The sequence below is a fragment of the Benincasa hispida genome, chromosome 4 (genome assembly GCF_027475165.1).
Source record: "Benincasa hispida cultivar pf3 chromosome 4, pf3_genome.v1.1, whole genome shotgun sequence".
Classification (NCBI taxonomy): domain Eukaryota; kingdom Viridiplantae; phylum Streptophyta; class Magnoliopsida; order Cucurbitales; family Cucurbitaceae; genus Benincasa; species Benincasa hispida.
In genome coordinates, this window is record NC_143481.1 from 17,197,629 (window position 1) to 17,218,063 (window position 20,435).

At 34.5% G+C, this 20,435-nt stretch overlaps 1 protein-coding gene across 1 annotated transcript; it reads left to right on the plus strand.

Annotated features, from left to right (window-relative positions):
- The first annotated feature begins 11,570 nt into the window (after nt 1–11,570).
- LOC150036543 (uncharacterized) lies at nt 11,571–13,659 on the plus strand. The gene is given in 4 exon segments (XM_090313381.1): nt 11,571–11,883; nt 12,035–12,188; nt 13,341–13,396; nt 13,399–13,659. Coding segments are annotated over 4 exon segments (447 nt in total). The 5' UTR covers nt 11,571–11,759; the 3' UTR covers nt 13,512–13,659.
- The last annotated feature ends 6,776 nt before the right edge of the window (nt 13,660–20,435 follow it).

The window sequence follows — 20,435 nt, forward strand, 5'->3', positions numbered from 1 at the left end:
TATGTGATATAATTGGTGTGATGTATTAAATACATTAATTGGAGGAAGTAATATAAATATGATTTATATTAAGTACTATAAAATAGAAAAAGAACTATGGTTTATATGTTTCATATGATGAAATATTAAAACTATAGGTTATAAATATAATATGATAAGTTGGTTATCATATTTATTTAATATAATTATATGATAATTAATTCTTTTTCTCTAACAATCATTTTGAGTATGAGGTTACTTGAAGTTTTATGGTAACCATGAGATAAAAAAAAAATTGTTTTCCAAAATTAGAAGTTGATTCATTAGAGAAATTCTCACAGAAAAGGCTATCAAGTAAATATAGTTTTTACTAAGCGATAGCCATTGAGAGCATACACGATCGCTTAGAGTTGACTATACGATAGTTACTCGTTGATCGTTGTTACACGATCGAGTAGAGAAGTCTATGTGAATGGCTTCCGTTTACTAAACGATCGAGTACATCGTCTATGCGATAGACAGTGTTCATATCTCCCACTTACTCGATTGTCTACTCGATCATATACCTCCTATCTTCCTCAATCCATGATCATACAGAGCCCATAATCTTGAATTCTCACACCGAGAATACAAGATAACACTTGTGATGGTGTTCTACATCCGTTCTTGAATTGAGTTGGACTCGATTGGGTTTAAGGAGCATTCAAACATTTGTGGAGGCTGTGTCCGTGTTCGTGCTATTAGTTGTTCCGGTCGTTGCGTTTGTGTGCATTATTGGAGCATTGGACACTGATCGAAGGATACTTGAAGAATGGTTCTTCAAAGGTACGCATACTCTATCCCTTGAATCCTATTGTAGCATGTTGTAATTTCTGTTTATGCATAATCTATATGTTTTTGGTAAGACTGTGATTGTTTGTGTTCATTCGAATGGAATTTGGAATGATCAACTTTCGCTGCTCATGGAGATCTCTGTGTTTATGATTTCCTTCAATTAGTATCAGAGTTAGGTTGTTCTTATATTCAAAATTCCATTACTGTATTGAACTTCTTTTACAGTCGTGGTGGGTTTTAAGTTTGTTCTACAATGCGTTTAAGAGTTAAATGTGTTTATGGATGTGTTGATGGTTGTTTACGAGATGATTGCCTCTGTTTAAAGCTTTCATTAAGTTTACAAAGTGTTAATTTGTAAGGACCCCTGCGTTTTTTGGTATAATTAACAAGCAATCGAGTCTGTATTTAAGCATTTGAAGTTTTTTGAGTCATTCGTGATGAAGTTTCGAAGCATGGAGATGTAATTCTCATCGAGGAAGAAGACCAAAGGTTGGTTGAAGGTTGGTTGCTCCACTTCCACTACTCATGGAGATCTTTGTGTTTGTGATTTCCTTCATGAATTCCATCTTGTTGGACTATGTCCCTAACTATTTATTCAGTCTTATCTCAAAATGGGAGGCTTGTTGAGCATTATTGTTGAACTACTCTCACCTATGTAGATCAAAGGATAATCCCAAAGAAACAAGAGTTTATAGTTAACTCGGGATTAAGATCGAGTTATCCTAGGTCATCGAATTGAAATAGTCAGTTTTAACAGTGAACGGTCGTTAAAAAGAAAAAGTGACTATTTCGTGGTCCGATTTTATGTAAAACTCTTTTGCATTTGATACCCCTACTCGCATGTCTCCACATGAACGATTTTAGGGTCACGTCATTTGTATCATTATACCAAGTAGGCCACATCCATAGTGTCCCCAGGACGAGATACCCAATCTCATCCATATACTTATAGACCCTTTTGGTTGTAAACTATAGCTTGATCCTCTTTTATGTCTCTACATAAAGTTACAATATTCATACTATAGTCATGGATTCATTTATTGGATTTTTATTACATAATGCAATTTCAATAACACTTTTATTGAATAAATGCTTCAATAATACTTTCATTGATAAATAGAATATATTTCTATGATTAAGAACTAGGAGTTTTAGGACATTTCCAACACTATAGTATGGAGGAGCATAAAGTAAAGTTGTATTGTTGACTCCATCATGGAAGCTGAGTATGTAGCTACTTGTGAAGCAGCCAAAGAAGCAATATGGTTCAGAAAATTCCTGACTGATTTGGATGTTGTTCCAAATATGCACATGTCGAGCACCCTGTATTGTGATAAGAGTGGAGCAGTTTTTGACTCAAAGGAACCTAGAATCCATAAACGAGGAAAGAACATTGAGGGAACATACCATCTCATCAGGGAGATTGTAAGACCCTAACATTAAATCTAAAGTGGGAAGTTAAATAGAGAAGAAAAATCCTAAGTAAGGATATTGGAACAAAGGGAGGAAAACATCAAAATTATCCGAAAAGGGTGACCAAAATCCAAACGCCTATGAAGGGCTTAAAACATGTGGATGCAAGAAGGCATGGAGGATGGAGGCAAGAAAACTTGAAAAAAATGACTAAAGGTTGCATACAACCAACGCAAAGGCATACATGAGCCATGCGGACACGAGCAACAAGCATGCGTCGAGTGAAGCATGCTAGGCGCGTCGGCCAGGCCTCAAGGCCAAACGCACAGGCCATGCACCAAGCGCGCAACCCATGCGTCGAGGCCAAACGCACAGGCCATGCGTCAAGGCCAAGCGCGCAGCCCATACGTTGATGGTGTATGCCGAGCGCCTGCCTATGCGTCGAACGGACAAGCGGGCAAGCCATCCTATGCGTCGAACCGCTGCTGAGTCTACCAAGAAACCATGTGTCGATGTGCCAGACCAAGCGCACGCCCATGCGGCCGAGCATGCTATACAGCCGAGCAAGCGTGCAAGCACCTAGGCAGCACACCATGCGTCGATGGTCAGCACCATGCGTTCACGCCTAGTAGGCCGAGCGAGCACACCTAGCAAGTCATGCGTTAAGGGTGAGCAACCACCCTATGCATTGGTGATGGCCAACTCATGCATTGGCTAAGTTGGACTTTGATGAAGGAAAGGTGAATTGCTATGCGTCAAGGACAAAATGTGAGGCTAATTGATGGAAAACTTCAAGGGAGGATGCCAAGGGTATACGAATATAAGACTAAACAATTTAAGTAGAGAAATATGTGAGGTATTTAGGTGATTTAGGTGGCAAAAGAAGGATCACACAAAATTCTAGTAGGAGGTGGCTAAAGGAGATTTCATGCAATTGAAGTCTTATCACCCCAAGTAGGAGGTGGGTGAAGAAGATTTCATGCAAAAAATGAGACTTTGGCTGGCAAGCTGAAATAAGAACAACTCAAGGTTAGGCTAAGGATAGGCTGGGTAGACTGAATGTTGGCAGCTCCAAAGTGAGACAAATGGGAGTTGTGTTGTCAACATGGGGTGAGTTTGAAATGGCTATAAATAGGGGAGTTGGGCAAGGGGAATTCATTCATACTAGCACCTAAATCGTGTGTTGAGAGCATATTAAGAGAGTGACGTTTGAGTTATTAGGCTGCCAAGTTGATTGGAGATAAAAAGAAACAAGGTTGCGTTGGTAAGGCACCTAGTCAGCCGGACACACAGCCAGCCCACACCCTGCGCGCACGCAGAGCTACATTCGTCTGTCCGCGAGCACATTGCTCAACGCATCCCGCGCGCCAGCCCAATGCAGTAGCCTCCCCCGTATGGCGCATCACGCCCAGCGCTCGCCCAGCGCAGCGCACGCCCAAACCCGCCAGCCCCTTGTGCGGCGCAGTACGCCCACTCTACCTACTACCCAACGCCCAGCTACCTATCTCAAACCAAATAACCTCTAAAGAGGCTAATTTTAAGTAGGGTAAGCTGGTATTTTCAATATATAATGGTATTTTAGCTAGTTTGACGTTATTTATTGATGTAACAAAGGAATTTCCATTGATATAGAGGAATTCATAGGAGGGTAGTCTGAAGGTGATTTTAGTAGAAAAACTTGCTGACGATGAGTGTTTACTTAGTTTTATGCTTTGATATGTGAATAAATGCATATGTAAGTGCAAAATACATGCTTATGATGTTATGTTGATTGCCATGATATTGTTTGTGATATTGCTATGGAAACTGAGATTATATCCAAATTACATAAGTTAGCATGCTTAACAAAAGGTGCTTGGTGGGAAAATATAGTCGGCCTCGGTCGATGGGAAATAATAGTCGGTGACGACCGAAGGGAAATATAGTCAAGTACCTAAGCATGACTAGCAGGATAAAGAATTGTCGGTGTACACATTGGCGGGAAAAGTGGGTTATAGGAAAGTTTCCATAAAAAGTTGTAATAATGTGTCCATGATATGAGCATGCCACGAATAGCATGGAACTGGAGGATGTTGATTAAATGAATATATACATGATCATGAATAAATTATATTGGGATTATGATTATGTGATTGATTTCCCAAAAACATGATTTGCAAAGTGATTATTATTCTAAAAGAACCACTCACTGGGTTTAGTAGCTCACACTCTTCCAAATGTTTTCTTATATCCCCCCCCCCCCCCCAGGTAGCAAAGCAGAGCGTTTAGGAAAGGAATCTACTAACCACCATCATACCAGGACTTGGTAAATTTTCGGGGCATGGTTCGGATCATGTAATAAAGAATATAGGAAATTGAACTATGTGTATGAAAGTTAGATAGAGTGTTGTAAACATGTTGAAATCTTTAATAGATACGGGGGCCGGGGGGGAATGTTAAATTTAAATGTTGTCTTGGAATACTACTGGTGTACCCTCACACTCCCTTCCCGGTCTTAAGGGTTAAGGCTAAGGAGGGGGTGTGACAGAGATAGTTAGGGTTGGCAAAAAAAACCGTGGGGACCCGAACCATTTGGGTCGGGGATTCCCCGATTTGACCAGGTATGGGGTCAAACCGGAAAAATTAATTGGGGCCCCGTCCGGGGACGGGGCGGGGACGAGGACAGTATCCCCACCCTGACCCCGACCCCGATTTTATATATTTTTATTTTTATAAATATATATTTAAAATAATATAAAATAATTAATTTATATATATGTTTATAATATTAATAGGTAAAGTTTGGAGCCAAGAAGTCTAAAAAAAATCCAAAATTTAAAACTAAAAAGCCCAAAAGGAACCTTATCAAAAGAAGCCCATTTCTCATCTCCTTTCTCTTCCTTCCCTTTCCCTTCTCTTTCTGTCTGTGCCCTAGTACCTCCCTGAGTCAACCGCCGCCGAAAATGCTACCGCCAGTGGCGACTATCGAAAATGCGACCACCAATGCCGACCACCTGAGTCTTCCTGCCCGTGCACCAATCAACAACGCGACCACCAACCCCTACTTCCCTTTCCCTTCTGGCTTCCAATTCCATTTCTCTTCTCAGTTCTCTAATATCTAACGCGACCAGCCCGTCGACGTCAGTCAACAACATGACTAGCCCAGACCAGCCGTGAAGATTGTCGCCCAGTCGTGAAGCCAGTAAAAATTTCCTTTCATTTTCCTTTCGAATTTCATTTTTTCCCATGAATTTTTTAGTTTTCTTCTTCAGACTTTTTTTTTCTATCTCCTGTCCTCAATGCTTGTTAATTAGAACAACTCCACCAAATTTGTTTATTAATTAAGATTATATGATAACATTGGTAAGTAGAACAACTCCACCAAATTTGTTTGTTAATTAGGATACATTTGTTTGTTGATTAAGTATAAATATGTTATATTTTGGAGAGTGCCAAAGAAGTCAAAATAAAGATTTGTTAGTGTGTTTGGTTTCAAAGTCCACAATGGTAAAAGACTCTTGAAGGAGAGATGATGGCAAAGTAGAAATGAGAAAGATTTCGCATAATAAGATAAAAGGATATAGTGCTTATTCAATTTTGATTTTTCCAAGTAGTAGAGAACTTTTTCACTCAACTTTGAAACTTTTTATTGGTTAATTATTAAAACTTGATCCTTATCTAAATCAACAAGTTATGACTCTTTTGATAGACATTTCTTCACTCTCAAATCTCTCTATTATACTAATATTTTGTAAAATCTTTCATGTCAAAATCAATAACAAATTGAGTGGTTTACGTATAAGTAGACATTTTCTCCTATAAGGATTCCATTTAACATAAGTTTCTCAATTCTCTAGTTCAAGATGTGACCTAAAGACTAAAGAAGGGTTTTTAAATTAAATCTTTGGTAGGTTGAAAACAATGTCTTCATCACCTTCTACAAATAAAGATTCTTCAAGTCCAATTCCAATTCCAAGTCCAATCCCAGATCCAACCCCAGATTCAACCCCAAATTCAACACCAAATTTAACTTCATGCTCTTTGAATGATTATAATTTTAATGTTGATAATTGTGTTATTCTTGGTGAAGATATTGAGAAGAGATCTTTAAAGAGGAGATTGACATCAGTTGTTTGGAACCATTTTAAGAAACAAAAAATAGATAGAGTAGACAAGGCGGTTTGTAATTATTGCAAACGAAAATTAGGGGGTGAAAGTAAAAATGGAACCAAACATTTGCATGATCATATTAAGATATGTCCATATAAAGGACATACGAAAATCCCTATTGACTCTTAATAGGGAGAAGAACAATACATTAAGTTTATATAACTTCGATCAGGAAGCTGCAAAAAAAGCATTAGCTAGGATGATAATAAGACATGAATATCCTCTCTCAATAGTTGACATGAAGGTTTTAGGGAATTTTGTAATGACATCCAACCATTATTTAAGATGGTGTCAAGAAACACAATAAATAAGGAGATTTTGAAAATTTATGAGACTGGAAAGTTGAAAACCATGATATTGTTGAATGAGATCAAAGGAAAAATTGCCCTTACAACGGACATGTGGACTTCCAACCACCAAACAAAAGGTTATATGACTGTCACTGCTCATTTTGTTGATGATAGTTGGGTTTTGCAAAACAAAATAATCAGGTTTATATGTGTCCCTTCTCCACACACTTCTGAGATGCTTTATGAATAAATAATGGAATGTCTGTTAGATTGGAATATTGATCGAAAATTGTCATCTGTAATTGTAGATAATTGTAGTACAAATGACTCCATGGTTAATATGCTTGTTGATAGTCTATGTGGAAACTTAATATTGGATGGGAGTTTATTTCATATGCGGTGTTGGGCTCATATTCTGAACTTGATTATGAAAGATGGGTTGGCAGTAATAGGAGATGGGATTGAAAGAGTACGTAGTAGTGTGTATTTTTGGATGCATACACAAAAAAAGAAGGAGAAATTTGAGGAAACTGCTCGACAGTTGAATGTTTATGATGGTCAAATGTTGAGTCTTGATTATTGTACTAGGTGGAATTCTACATATTTTATGCTAGCCACTGCATTAAAGTACAAAGTTGTTTTTTATCAATTAAAACAACGAGAACCAAAGTACAAGTGTTTGCCTTTGGATCAAGATTGAGTATTAGCAAAAGAGATATGTGAGAAACTGAAAATATTTCATCATGTGACTGAAATATTTTCTAGATCCAAATATCCTATTGCTAATCTTTTTTTCCCCAAAAATTTGTAAATTGAAATTGGCTATTTCTGAGTGGACTAATTTTTGCATTCAAGAGATAAGAGACATGACTTCAAATATGATGTTAAAGTTTGATAAGTATTGGAAGAAAATTCATGGGGTAATGGCCATAGTTGCAGTTTTAGATCCACGTTACAAATTGAAGTTGATTCCTAGAATTTATGGAGATAGTTTTTTTTTTCTTGAAGTGGAAAGGATTAAAAAAATTTGTTTAGATTTGGAAATAAAATATCAGCTGAAGCATGAAGGTGAAGGTGAAGGTGATGATTATCACATTAGAAATTTAGATGGAACCTCACAGAATATAGAATTTGATGATTTTAATGATTATGGCTTGTTTGTATCAAATTCCAATAATATGAATCAGAAGCAACAGTTTGATGCATATTTGGATGAACTTGTCTTACCTCGAACATCCGATTTTGACATTTTGAGTTTTGTGGAAATTGAATGGTGTCAAGTATCCAATTTTACAAGAAATTGCAAGAGATATATTAGTCATCCCGTTATCTAGTGTTGCATCAGATTCTGTTTTTAGTGCCTATGGTAGGATTGTAAGCCCACATCGTAACAAACTTCATCTGAAGACGACAGAGGCTTTGATGTGCGCTCAAAATTGGATTGCAACTGAAGTTTTGATAGGTTAGTTTGTTTATTTTGTTTTACTTCTTTTTAGCATTTAATATATTAATAAATATTTTCTTTTATTACAAATATTTGACAATATAAGGTATTAACAGGGGAAAATAAATGGTTAAACATTTAGCAACTATTTTAGAAGATGCAGACGATTCTGATGAAGATGGCGTGGTGACTAAGGTATGCTCAAGGATTAACATTATTTTGTGGTCTAGATTTTTTTTTTTTTTTTTGTGACATTATTTGTTTGTTACATTTTAAATGTAGGAATGAATAATACTCACAACTAAGGATAGGATGATGCCAAGAAAGGAGAAAGATTTGATTGTGAAGTCATCGTTGAAGAGAGAAAGACGAGCTTTATTGAATTTTAAGTTGTAAACTTATTTGGATGTATAAGACGTTTGCCTTTAATTGACTTCTTTATTCAAACATTATTGAATTTTAAGTTGTAAACTTATTTAATGGATTTGTTAGTTTTTATTGTGTTTATTTGAATGTATAAGATGTTGTGCACTAGTCAAATTTCAAATAAAATCACTTGAATTAAAAAATGAGGAATTCGATAAACTTATTTAATGGATTTTTGTGTGGGCTAATCAAATTTTAATTAAAAAAAAATGGGAAATCCCTACGGGAAATCCCCACGAAGAATTCCCGCGGGGAAACGGGGAATGGGGCCCTGCAGGGACCCTGTTTCCCCGACGGGGAATCCCCACCTTCAAATGGTGGGGACGGGGGCAGGGATGGGGGAGAATTTCTCCCACGGGGCTAGGGACACGGAGCGCCCCCTGCCCCGCCCCGGCCCCATTGCCAACCCTAGAGATAGTACACAGAGGAGATGTGATCGTCATGCAGATAGCCTCTAAAGACAACTTGGCTAATCCATTTACGAAGGTCCTCCCAGATAAAGTGTTCGAAGGTCACCTAGTAGGACTAGAACTACAAGCTTCATAAATCTAAGGCAAGTGAGAGAATGTTAGGAGTACAAAGATGCCCTAATTTATTGTATTCTTTCATTACTCAACATTGTATATATTTGTATATGTGTAAATCCACTGGAGTTTTAATCCAAGTAGGAGTTTGTTGGGTTGTATGTCCTAAAACTCGCAGTTTGTGATGTCAAACATATTCTATTATCAATAAATATGTCATTGATATTTATTTAATAAAATTTGTTGGTGAGTCTGTAAATTGTACTTGTAATGACTAAATCCCATAAACTAAGATTTGTAGCTATTACATGAATACTTGGACTTTATGTGGAGACATAAAGATGGATCGAGTTCGAGTAAATAGCCAAAACGATCTATAACATACAAATAAGGTTGGGTACTAAATTTTGGTAACACAATTAAATATGGTCACTTTGTATCTAGTACAAACGATGTGATCCTGAATCGTTTATGTAGAAACATACGAGTGGGGGGCGTCTTATGCAAAGAGTTTGTATAAGATCGGGACCAAAAAATAAGTCACTTTTACTTTATAACGTTGTTTATTGTTTAAGACTGACTATTTTAAATCAATGACTTAGGTAACTCGGCCTTAATCCTGAGCTAACTATGAACTTCTATTTATTCGGGATTATTCTTTGATTTGCATAGGCGACTCAATAAGCCTCCCATTTTAGGGGTAAGACCATAGGGACATAGGGTGTAAGATGGAATATACTCCTACCTATCTTTAAGGTAAGTAGAGAGGTTTTTCTCTTAAATACTGATTCCAGGTCTTGAACTAAGGGCCCCACCCTCTCATTGACCCGAGAGGGACTTGGTTTAGTGATTGGATCACAAACATATTGTTCATTAGAAGATTAGTAGGACTTAAGGAGCAAGATGTAATTTCGGGGGTAAAACAACATTAGACCCAATCGTTATTACGAACAACCAGTGAAAGTCGACTTACTAATTATGGTTAAATCAAGTAGATGGAAAATATCTACAGTGAGGAGAGTGCAACCATCGAGCTATAGTGGTGTGTTTCGATGGTTAACAAATATTGACTAATTCGGATTAAAGAGTTTAACCGATTAATTTCAAATCGTTGAAGCTCATGATCCATAGATTCATAAGGTCCATCTACTAGCTCGTAAGAGATTGAACCTTAGATTAGAATATTGAGCGAGTTTGAAGTGTTCAAATTCAAAATTAGGGTTTGTAATTTGAAATGTTCAACTTCGGTTTTTAGGGTTTGGATAATTATATTCGATATAATTAACGTTTAATTTTGTTGAAATTGAACATAATTGGAGAGTTCAAAATATTTAAATACTGATTTAGATATTGATTATATGAATAAAATTCATGTTTAAACTAGGTGTTGATTAATTTAATATTTGATATTAAATTATTAATTAAATTTATTTAATTAATTATTTAAATTAAATCAATTTTAAATTTAGCATTATTTAAATTAAATCAACTTTAAATTTAGGAAATTTAATTTCATAAATTAAATTTAAATTAAATTAAATTTGAGATTGAAATTAGTGGATTTATCCAAAATTTTAATTTCTTAGTGGAGCTCTCCACATTTCAGCACATAGGCCACTCATTAAGTGCAATTTGAAGTGTCAAATTGCTGAATGTTGAGTGCTTGCATGCTAGAGCTTAATAAAAGCTTCGATTATCTGATATTGAAGGCTGATGCATTCTGAATTTTGAGGATTTCTCGGCAAAAACATTTTTTGCTTTCAGGCTCTCTAAAACCACTCAATCCCTCTTAATTCTAACTTCCCACCGCTCAATACAAGGCTGAGAATAGTAGAGATGATCCTTTTGGTAGTCTACTGGAGATTTGGAGTTCCACTTTCGTGGATATAGTAAGGATTAAGTGTATCTTCAAGGTATACATAATGAAACCCTCTTTTTGTTAAAATTTGTTTAAATAGAGTGTTTAATGATCCTGTTAGCTTCAACTTTATGCTTCTCTACTCTATCATTTCCAACATATTCCACCTTACAAAACTCAAAGGCCTCTTCCTTTAGCTGTGTTAATTTAGATTCACATAGTCTCCCCCTTAAACTCCTTACCTCTTTCTTTCAAATTCATTAATAATCAACACACAAAAGACTCAAAATCAAGAAATTGAGCTAAGAACAACCATACATGATGAAACTAAACTACTTTTTGTTTTCTTTTTCATATTTGTGAGTGTCCGGATCAACTTAGAGAAACTCATAAGATATTGAATTCTAGGTAGTTGGTCATCATGGATTGAACCCATGGTCCCTTAGTCCTTTGATCTTTTTTTATACTCTGCTACCACTAGGTCAATCCATGATAGTTAATAAGACCAAACCACTCATTTTTTTTCTTACTAGGCGTCGATTCAATTCTTCTTTTGTGAAAAAAAAAAAAAAAGAATTGACTTGGTTTAATTTTTTTGGCATGACGTAGAGAGATTCGACGCATATAATTTGGTTTCATAACTTCACAATTTCATTATTTTTTTTTCATATATAAAAATGAATTAATTTGGTTCGATTCTCAATTGGCCTTGAAGCGACCGAACCGAACGGATAATCACTTGTAAAGGTAAAATCCGCCGTCTTGAGCCAAGAAAAGAGCTGGTAGGGCCGTCGACGGGGATTCATTGCGTGGCTGCCTTCGTGTGCAACCGAGCTCTTCTAATGGAGTCGTCGTCTTCCTCGTTTACATCTTTTGAGCATTCTCTTTCTCAGTGGGATTACATCGATCTATTCATTCTACGCCCGATTTTTGCAGTTGTGTTCACTTTCTCCTTGATTTCTCTCGGTATTTTGTTCTTCTTTCCTTCGATTATTTTGTGTAATTCCTGTGTTTCTGATTTCTATTTCTGCTTACGTTTTCAAGTTTGAAATTCGATTTCTATTTCTGTAATATTTATTCGATCCTGCGTTCACTATTAATTGGTATGGTTACGTAGGTTGGTTTTTGGCGTGGAAGCTCGTTCTTGTTCACGTCCCTCTGGTGCAAGAAATTTTTGGTTTGCGTAAGAAACCCACCAAGCCGAAGCCTCCGACGCGCCGACTGTCGAAGTTTTATGATAATCTGAATTCCCAAACTTCAGCTTCTGGCTGGTGAGTACTCTTTGTTATCATTGTTTGATACCTGCTAATTGTTAGCTAAACTTATCTGGAATTGGTAGCTAGGGTTTAGCCGTCAAATGGGAATTGATAAATATAGAAAGACAAGCATTATATTCGTCTTGTCTTGTTATTATACTTTTCCTCCATGTGAAATTTCATATCAGAAACTTGGTCACCTTGTAATTTAAACTAAATTACATGGAAAGGGGAAAAAAAATACAAAATTCAACGCCACTCATGAAAAGTCGCAGTCTTGGTTTCTTTTTCAGATGCTGGAAGAATCTTCTTGTCGTGTATTAATGAGCTTGAGACGGTATATATGCTATAGATGTTTGTGTATCCTGCTTCATGCAATACAGAGTATAAAAGGGTAGATCATGGTATTATCATCATTTTCTTTGTGACTTTATCTCTGCATATATAGAGTTTTCATCGCCTGCCTATGTTTGTTTGTTTCTTTCTTTTTTTATGTACTTCCTGTGTTTTTGACGTCTATTCCATAACCATTAATAGGATAAACAGAGATTAATGTACAAAAACATAGTAGAAAGTGAAATAAACAACAAAACATAATGGAACTATACTGCTCTAGTGTTCGCCTTCCATGTTTCTCTTTCTGCGTGCGGCACAGTTGTGAGCATGCCTACCGTATTCCTTTGTTAAATGATTTCAAATTTTCAAGTATACTGCTCGTGTTCTCAATATTTGGTATACGGGGAGGCCCTTTGTAAGCTAACTAAGAGTGAGTTAGTTGATGTAGTTGTTAAGTTCGTTTGTTATTTTAGTTAGCATCTTTACAAACCCATAATCACTTCTACTCTATAAATAAAGGTCTCTCCCCTCGTTTAGAGGTAGAGATTCATATTCATTCAACTAGATTTTGGTATTACACCAATATTTAGATATTCAGAATAGGCTTTAGTCTATATGCTTACGGGAAGAAGTAGTCAACCATTATATTTCTGTTATGTAGATAACATCCTCAACTTTATTTACTAAAGATAGAATTTTAAACTCGATCTTTTGCAATCTTATCTTACAACCAATCTCAGTCGTGAAATGAACGAGTCATCTTCCTTCCACATGCCCCATCTTGCAGATTACCATTTACAATTCATTCTTATTATCATGTACAACCTTTAGCTTGGACTCTGTTTCAGTCACATCTTGCAGCCCATTTTGGTTAGACCCTTTTCTTGCTTACCGTCTTGCAACTCATCTCGGTCACGATTTCCTCTGTCTTTCACAATCATCCCATCACCACTATTCTTTTGCAGGCTCTCTTACCCAAATTTCAACTGTTCTCTAACCTAGCCAAGAGGTTTCTGTATAGGAATCTATTTAGTTTCGCTGTAGTTTCACCAAGTAAGAAACTGACGCTTGTAGTATTCAATAAAGAGTAAACCAAAGTCTTATATCTATTGTTTTTCGCATTTGTTTTGTTGAAAGTCCCTCATTTTTTTCACTTTGACGTGCTGTCTATGTTGTTACCTGAGTTGACACTTCCAAATTTTTTGTTACTGATTAATGTTTTCTGTTAAGAAGTATCTACTGATCAATGTTATCTGATGACCCATGGATGCTTGTTGGATATTGCAGAAACAAGTCAATTTTGGGCTCATTAATAGATGGGTTTTTCTGTTTACAGATGTATGTTTTGAGCTTAGAGGCCATCTTATCTGAATTGCAGAACGTAAACCAAGAGAAAGAAAGCAGTACTGGCCAATTGTTTGTGAGGACAAATTGAAAAGGTTCCGTTTCAAGCTTGAGATGTGTATAGCTCATGGTGAAAGTTTTTTTTACCATTTTTTTATTAATTGGAATGAACTTCTTCTGGCGGGTTGAGATTCTAACAGGAATTGGATTAGTTACATCTATTGAAGTATTATGTATATGGTACCAAATTTTAGGCTGGTTTGAAATGACATTTCAAGGGGTTAAACACTAAACAACCCTTTTAATGTTTCCTTAATTGTCTGATAGTTTGATCAAATGAGAATGAAGCAATGTCATGATTTTGACCTCCAAAGTCTAGATGGTTGGTTAGACTGAATTACAATTATGATTTAGCCTAACATGTATGATCTTACGTAGTAAAACTTATAGAAGTATTGTAGTATCTATTGATTCCATCATATAGAGCATAGATGAGTGATAATTGACATGCATTTCCTCTCTTAAGGTTGAAAGTTCTATCATTCATACCACATTTGTTGTACTAAAAATAAGAAAAAAGTTATCTTATAAAGTCTACACTATGTTAAATAAATGGGAATGTGTTATCATAATAGTGAATTGCCTTCTTTATCCTTAGGTTTGAGGTTTGTGTCCATTAAGGTCTTAGGTTTCATATTTGGATATGTTATTGGTGTTAAAAAATTTCAAATATACTATCGAAAGATATATCTAACATTCAAAATTCATTTTAAGCATTAGATTATTGGTGTTCCAAAATTTTAAGCTTTGGTGTCAAATGAAATCCATTGCAACTGATTTGTTCATCCAGAATAAGTCCATAGATTTGTATCAAGTTAGACTCAGAATCACCTCCAATCTTGAAACTATACACCCTTTTTTTATTGCATTTTTTCAGGCGCGTCTCCTCAATAGTTTGCATCAATTTATTAGAAATATATGTTTTAGTGTATTGAGAGAACATATCAAGTCAAGTGGGCGTTTATATCAAAGATTGATAATTTGATGTCCTATATTTATTGTTGAGAAAAAAAAAAAAGTTTACAAATAAGCATACCAAGTAATGAAGAATGTCGCAAAATCCACGATAAAATAAATCATAGTTTACACTTTTTTAGTACAACCAATGGGACTAGGGAGATTTAAACCTTTCATTTTAAGAGTAGTACACATGTTGAATATGAAATCTCAACTTGTATCTATTTACTAGATTTCTAAACTTTCAAAAGCATTAATAAGTTTATAAACTTTTAGCTGAAATCTCATTTTTATATCAATAGAATCCTAAACTTTAGATGTTAATCCACACATTTTTGTAAAAAAAAAGTATTAAAATATTAAGATTTATTAGATACAAAATTTTAAATTTGATAACATATTATATAGTTTTTAGGGTTAATAGGATAAATAGGGTGTTTTTGAAAAAAAAAAAAATTAGGAAAACCAGGTCATTTTGAAAAAATTTAGGTGAATAAGGTTCTTTTTTGGGGAATTGGAGTGCGTCTGTCGCACTTTTTTTTTTTTTTTTTTTTTTTTTTTTTTCCTTTCCAACTTACAAGTGTCGCGTTAAGGGGTGTGCACTTCCGGTTTTTTTGTTATATATTTTTTTTATAAATTAATTAATTTATTTATTTTTATTTTTTTAATTCCCAACTTATCTTTCTATAAATTATTCCCAACCTATCATTTTCTTAAAAATAATTCCCAACCTATCTTTATTTCTTCTCCTTCTTTTTCTTTTTTTAATTTTTTATGTTTTTTTATTTGTTTTTTATGTTCAAACTAAATTTATTTCTGTTAAAATTTTAAAATTGGATTTAGAATTAATGTTTTTTTTTAAACATTTTGAATTTGAATGTTTTTTATGTATTTGTTTTTAATCTTCTAGTTATGAATAAGAACATTGTAGTTTTAATCTATAATTGTAGAAGTTTGTACTTTACATTTGAATTAGGGAAAAAATATTTTTTTTGCTACTAAGTCTTGGGTCTAGTTTTAATTTAGTCTATTAATTTCAAAATGTTACACATTTAGTCCTTAAATTTTGAGTTTGGTTTTAATTTAGTCCCAAGATTTCAAAATGTTATAATTTTACCTTTGACATTTGAGTTTTGTTTCAATTTGGTCCCTATATTCCAAGTTTACACTTTTAAATTCGATTTTTCACTAAATACTCATTTTCCAGTCTTTAGTGTTAATGTAGGTTAATAAATTTAAAACATTTATAGGGATTAAATCTTTAGAAATTCTACAGTATAGAAACTAAATTGATACATAGTAAAGTTTAGGGACTAAGTTGTTACAAAATTAAAGTACATGGACTAAATGTTACAAACCAAAGTTTGGGAACTAAATTGTTAATTGTACGAAAGTTTAGGAATTAAATGTAATTTTTAACCATCATTTTTTTTAATACATAATATTAAGCATTTTAAATTTTAACTGTATAACATAAACTAATACAATGTTCAAATAAACTGATTAATTACAATTAATATACCATGTTTTATAAATAGAAAGTATGAAATTAAAACCCTTTTAAAAGACTAGGAAGGAATTGTAATGCACATCTTTATGAATTTTTTAGTGCATATTGAAAATGCAATTCTTTTTTATTGTGAATCATGTCAATTTATCTTAGCAATTTTTTAACCACAAATTTGCCTAAAAAACTATTTTATAATTCTTTAGTTTGAAATATATTAATTCTTTTAAAATTACTTTCATGTGTGGTGTTTGATGCTATTAATAAAATCTTAATTTTAAAATTATATCCTATATCCTAATTTATATGAACAAAAAATGTAATTTTTAAAACCAAATAGCGACAACCACTCTAACATATTAGGATATAGTTATTTAATGTATAAAGATAATTATCGAGCATACTAAAAAAAGATGATGAGCAACTAAATCTCTTAGAATAAAAGATCATATCAATTACCGCTAAGTTAAATTCACTTTAACCATTGTTTTTTTTTTAATAAAAAAATTCTAAAACTTGATATATTAATTATAACTTTTTTCTAGTAATATTAATTATAACTTCCTATTATAATTTATCTACCTATCCTATTAAATTATTATAATTGAATCAATATAAAATTAAATAAAAATTAATATATATAAGATTGACCATTTAAAAAGAAAAGGAAAAAAAGGACACAAATTTTGAATTAGCTACAGGTTAATTACATACAAAAAAAAAAAATACCAAAAGATTAGGTTCCATTCTACACAAACTTTCGTTAGTTTTTCTCAATGGACACAAATTTTGAGATGAGACACTAGGGGTGTTAAAAAAAAACTCAATAATCTGACTAACCCAGACTACCCAACCCAAACTGGGTTAGATTTTATTTTGGATTGGATTGGGTTAAAAAAATTTAAAAATCTTAAATCCTGATCGGGTCTCGAATTTCTCCATTTTAGGGTCGGGTCGACCCAACCAGACCTGAACAGATATATATATATATATATATATAAAGCAAAGTAGAAAGAGAGTGATGGTGAGAGTCTGAGAGAGAGTGTTTTAATTTATATATATATTAAAAAAACAAAATAGGAAAGAGAAATTGAAGTCCGGACTCCGAACTTGAAGAAACGAAACCCTAGCCACTTGTGTAATACCCCATACATTTTTTTTAGTAATAATGTAATTTCAGTAACTTTATTATTTGGAATTTCAGTATTTATTACTAGTTTGAGGGAATTTTTAGAATTTTGGACTTCAACTATAAGTGCGGAAATTTAATTGTTGGTGTGAAATTATTCAAATTAGAAATTGATGGCAGGAATTAATTTTCTTTTGAAACGAAAAGGAATTTAATAGTAAAATGGAAAGGAATTAAATTAATGGAATTTAATAGTAAAGAATTAAATGTAATAGAATTTAATAGTAAAACGGAAAGGAATTAAATGTAATTATACTTATTTCATTTTTTTTGTTTTATTATTATTATTATTATTATTTTAAATCAAACTCCACCTACCATCTGTTCGTTTTCTCCTTCCAATGAACAACGACAATGCCCACGATCTCCAACCAATGTCCTCTGATGCTGTAACATACAACTTCAACGGCCACAACGCTTGCAACTTCTAGCAACTTTAAGCAGCATCTCACATGATCAAAACACCCTAACAACAACGTTTTTCCCCTTTTTGACAATTGTTCCATTGGGCAAGAAAGAGGTTGAGCTTCTAGTTTCTAGAGTTTGCGATTAGAGGTAAGTAATCTTACTACTGAAACTGCCCACGGCCAGACATTAGATGTATGCTAGCATGATAAATGAATGTTATGGCAGGATGAAAGCATGATAGACTGATAGTATAATATGATCAAAGTATGTTCTGGTACGAGATCTGAATTATTTATTTATGCACATAGACACTTTAATGCTAGCATGAGATGGTATGTATTTCCATATAGTTGTATTTGATTTGTTGATGTTGAGGATTGTAAGACTAGTTACAAAGATAATTCTGACCGTTCTAAGATTTAATAGACTGTTTAGAAAAGATATATGAGCATGTGATAATATGATCGAAGCATGTTAATGTATGAGCACGATTTAGAATTTTATGAAATATATTAAAAGGATGATTGAGCATGGCCCTAAATTATGAGTTAAGCGACGCTACTACGGAAATGTCTTAAAGTTAGGTGAAAGTTTGAGCATTTTGTTGATGTGATTTATCATGAAAGTGCATAAGTTATATGATGTATTATGAAATTTCAAATGTTTGATTGTTACATGAGTTAGTGCGTGAAAGTGATGTACTAGAGTGGATCCATTAATACTAGATTAATTACGTATGTTGAGGTTAACTAGCCTGACCTTGATCGGGAGATTTTAGAGGATTCGTAATTAGGTGAATGTTATATGTAATATGAAGTTAGATGCAATCTCTTTTCCTTTCCAGACTATGTGACTGCATAAAAGTGATGTACATCTAAAGGCGCTAGTACATGAAAGAGATGTACTAGGGCTGGTGTGTATGAAAGTGATACATACCCCAAGGGTACTGGGGTGTACAAAAGAGATACATACTCAGTGGGTTATGTGTATACGAAAGGGGTGTATGTCTAACCATGTGTACGAATGAGGTACGTATCCCTACCTTTATAGAGAGGATCTGGGGTGTACGAAAGAGGTACATACTCAGTGGGTTCTGTGTATACGAAAGAGATGTATACATAACTAGATGTACGCAAGAGGTACATATTCAGTGGGTTATGTGTATACGAAAGAGGTGTATACGTAACCATGTGTACGGAAGAGGTACATATTAAGTGGGTTATGTGTATACGAAAGAGGTGTATGCATAACCATGCGTATGTAAGAGATTGTGTTTCCTTCGGGATTCACCAGAGGTTGCGGGTCCTACGGGACTTACTAGAGGTAGTGGACATACTTAACTACAATAGGATGGAAATAAGTTTTTCGTGCATGTACGAGTCCCATGAGGAATAGAGCAGCTTATATGTTCCACTAGAGGTAGGCATCTAGAAGACATAGATGCGTAGCCTGATCCCAGTAGTAGGGTTACTTACTGAGTATTTTATACTCATCCTTTCTCATGTTTATGTTTCAGGTAAGAGTAGGGCGCGCCGGCGAATGACAAGCAGAATCCGTGATCAAGCCACTGGGACCAATTTTATGCTTCCGCTCATGATGTTTAGATTTATCTCATATTTTTCCATTTCCAGTCTTCATGTTTGAAAATTATTAATTAATATTCGTTTCCAAACTTTTAAAGTTTTCTAGACTCATTAAATTTTCTAATTATGAATTATGGGTACCCTGTTATTTGACTTTTATTTAATCTTAACGAAAATCTTTTATTTGACTTTATTTATTTAGCATTTATTTCGCTATGAAAAATGTATCATTTTAAATTCTATGCATGCATGTGTATAGTAACGGCCTAGCTCGAGTCCTAGGGAGTCGGGTCGTTACAACTTGCCAGTCGCCTCATCGAAGCTTTTCGTCGCCCTCGCCGCTTTCGATCAAAACGATAAAAAACGAAACCTCGCCTCTTCGCTCGCTCTCGCCGCTTCCGTCGAAAGGAAACCCCTTCGCCTTAGTCGAACGAAAACCCTCCGCTTTTGATCCGATCTCCGCCTTAGTCCCCTCGTCAGATCTGGCCCACGCCTCACGCTTCCGACTCGGTCTCCCTCAGTCTCCTTGCTTCCAGTTCCGATACTAACTCACGCTTTCGCTGAGTACACCCCTTAGAGGGGAAAAAAAGGAACGGTGACCCAACCCCCGAAATTTTGGGTTGGGTTGGGTTGGGTTGACCCTTAAAAATGAACCGATAGGGTTCATTATTAGCCAACCCGATTTTTTGGGTTGGTCCACAAAATTCTTCCAACCCGAACTATGTACACCCCTATGAGATGCATTCCATAAGAGACAAAAAAAAAAAAAAAATTACACTTTTCCTAATTTATTTCAAAAGTACCTGTTTTCCTAAATAGTTTTTAAAACTACCTTATCATTCTAATAAGCCCTGATTTTTAAATTCTAATTATGACAT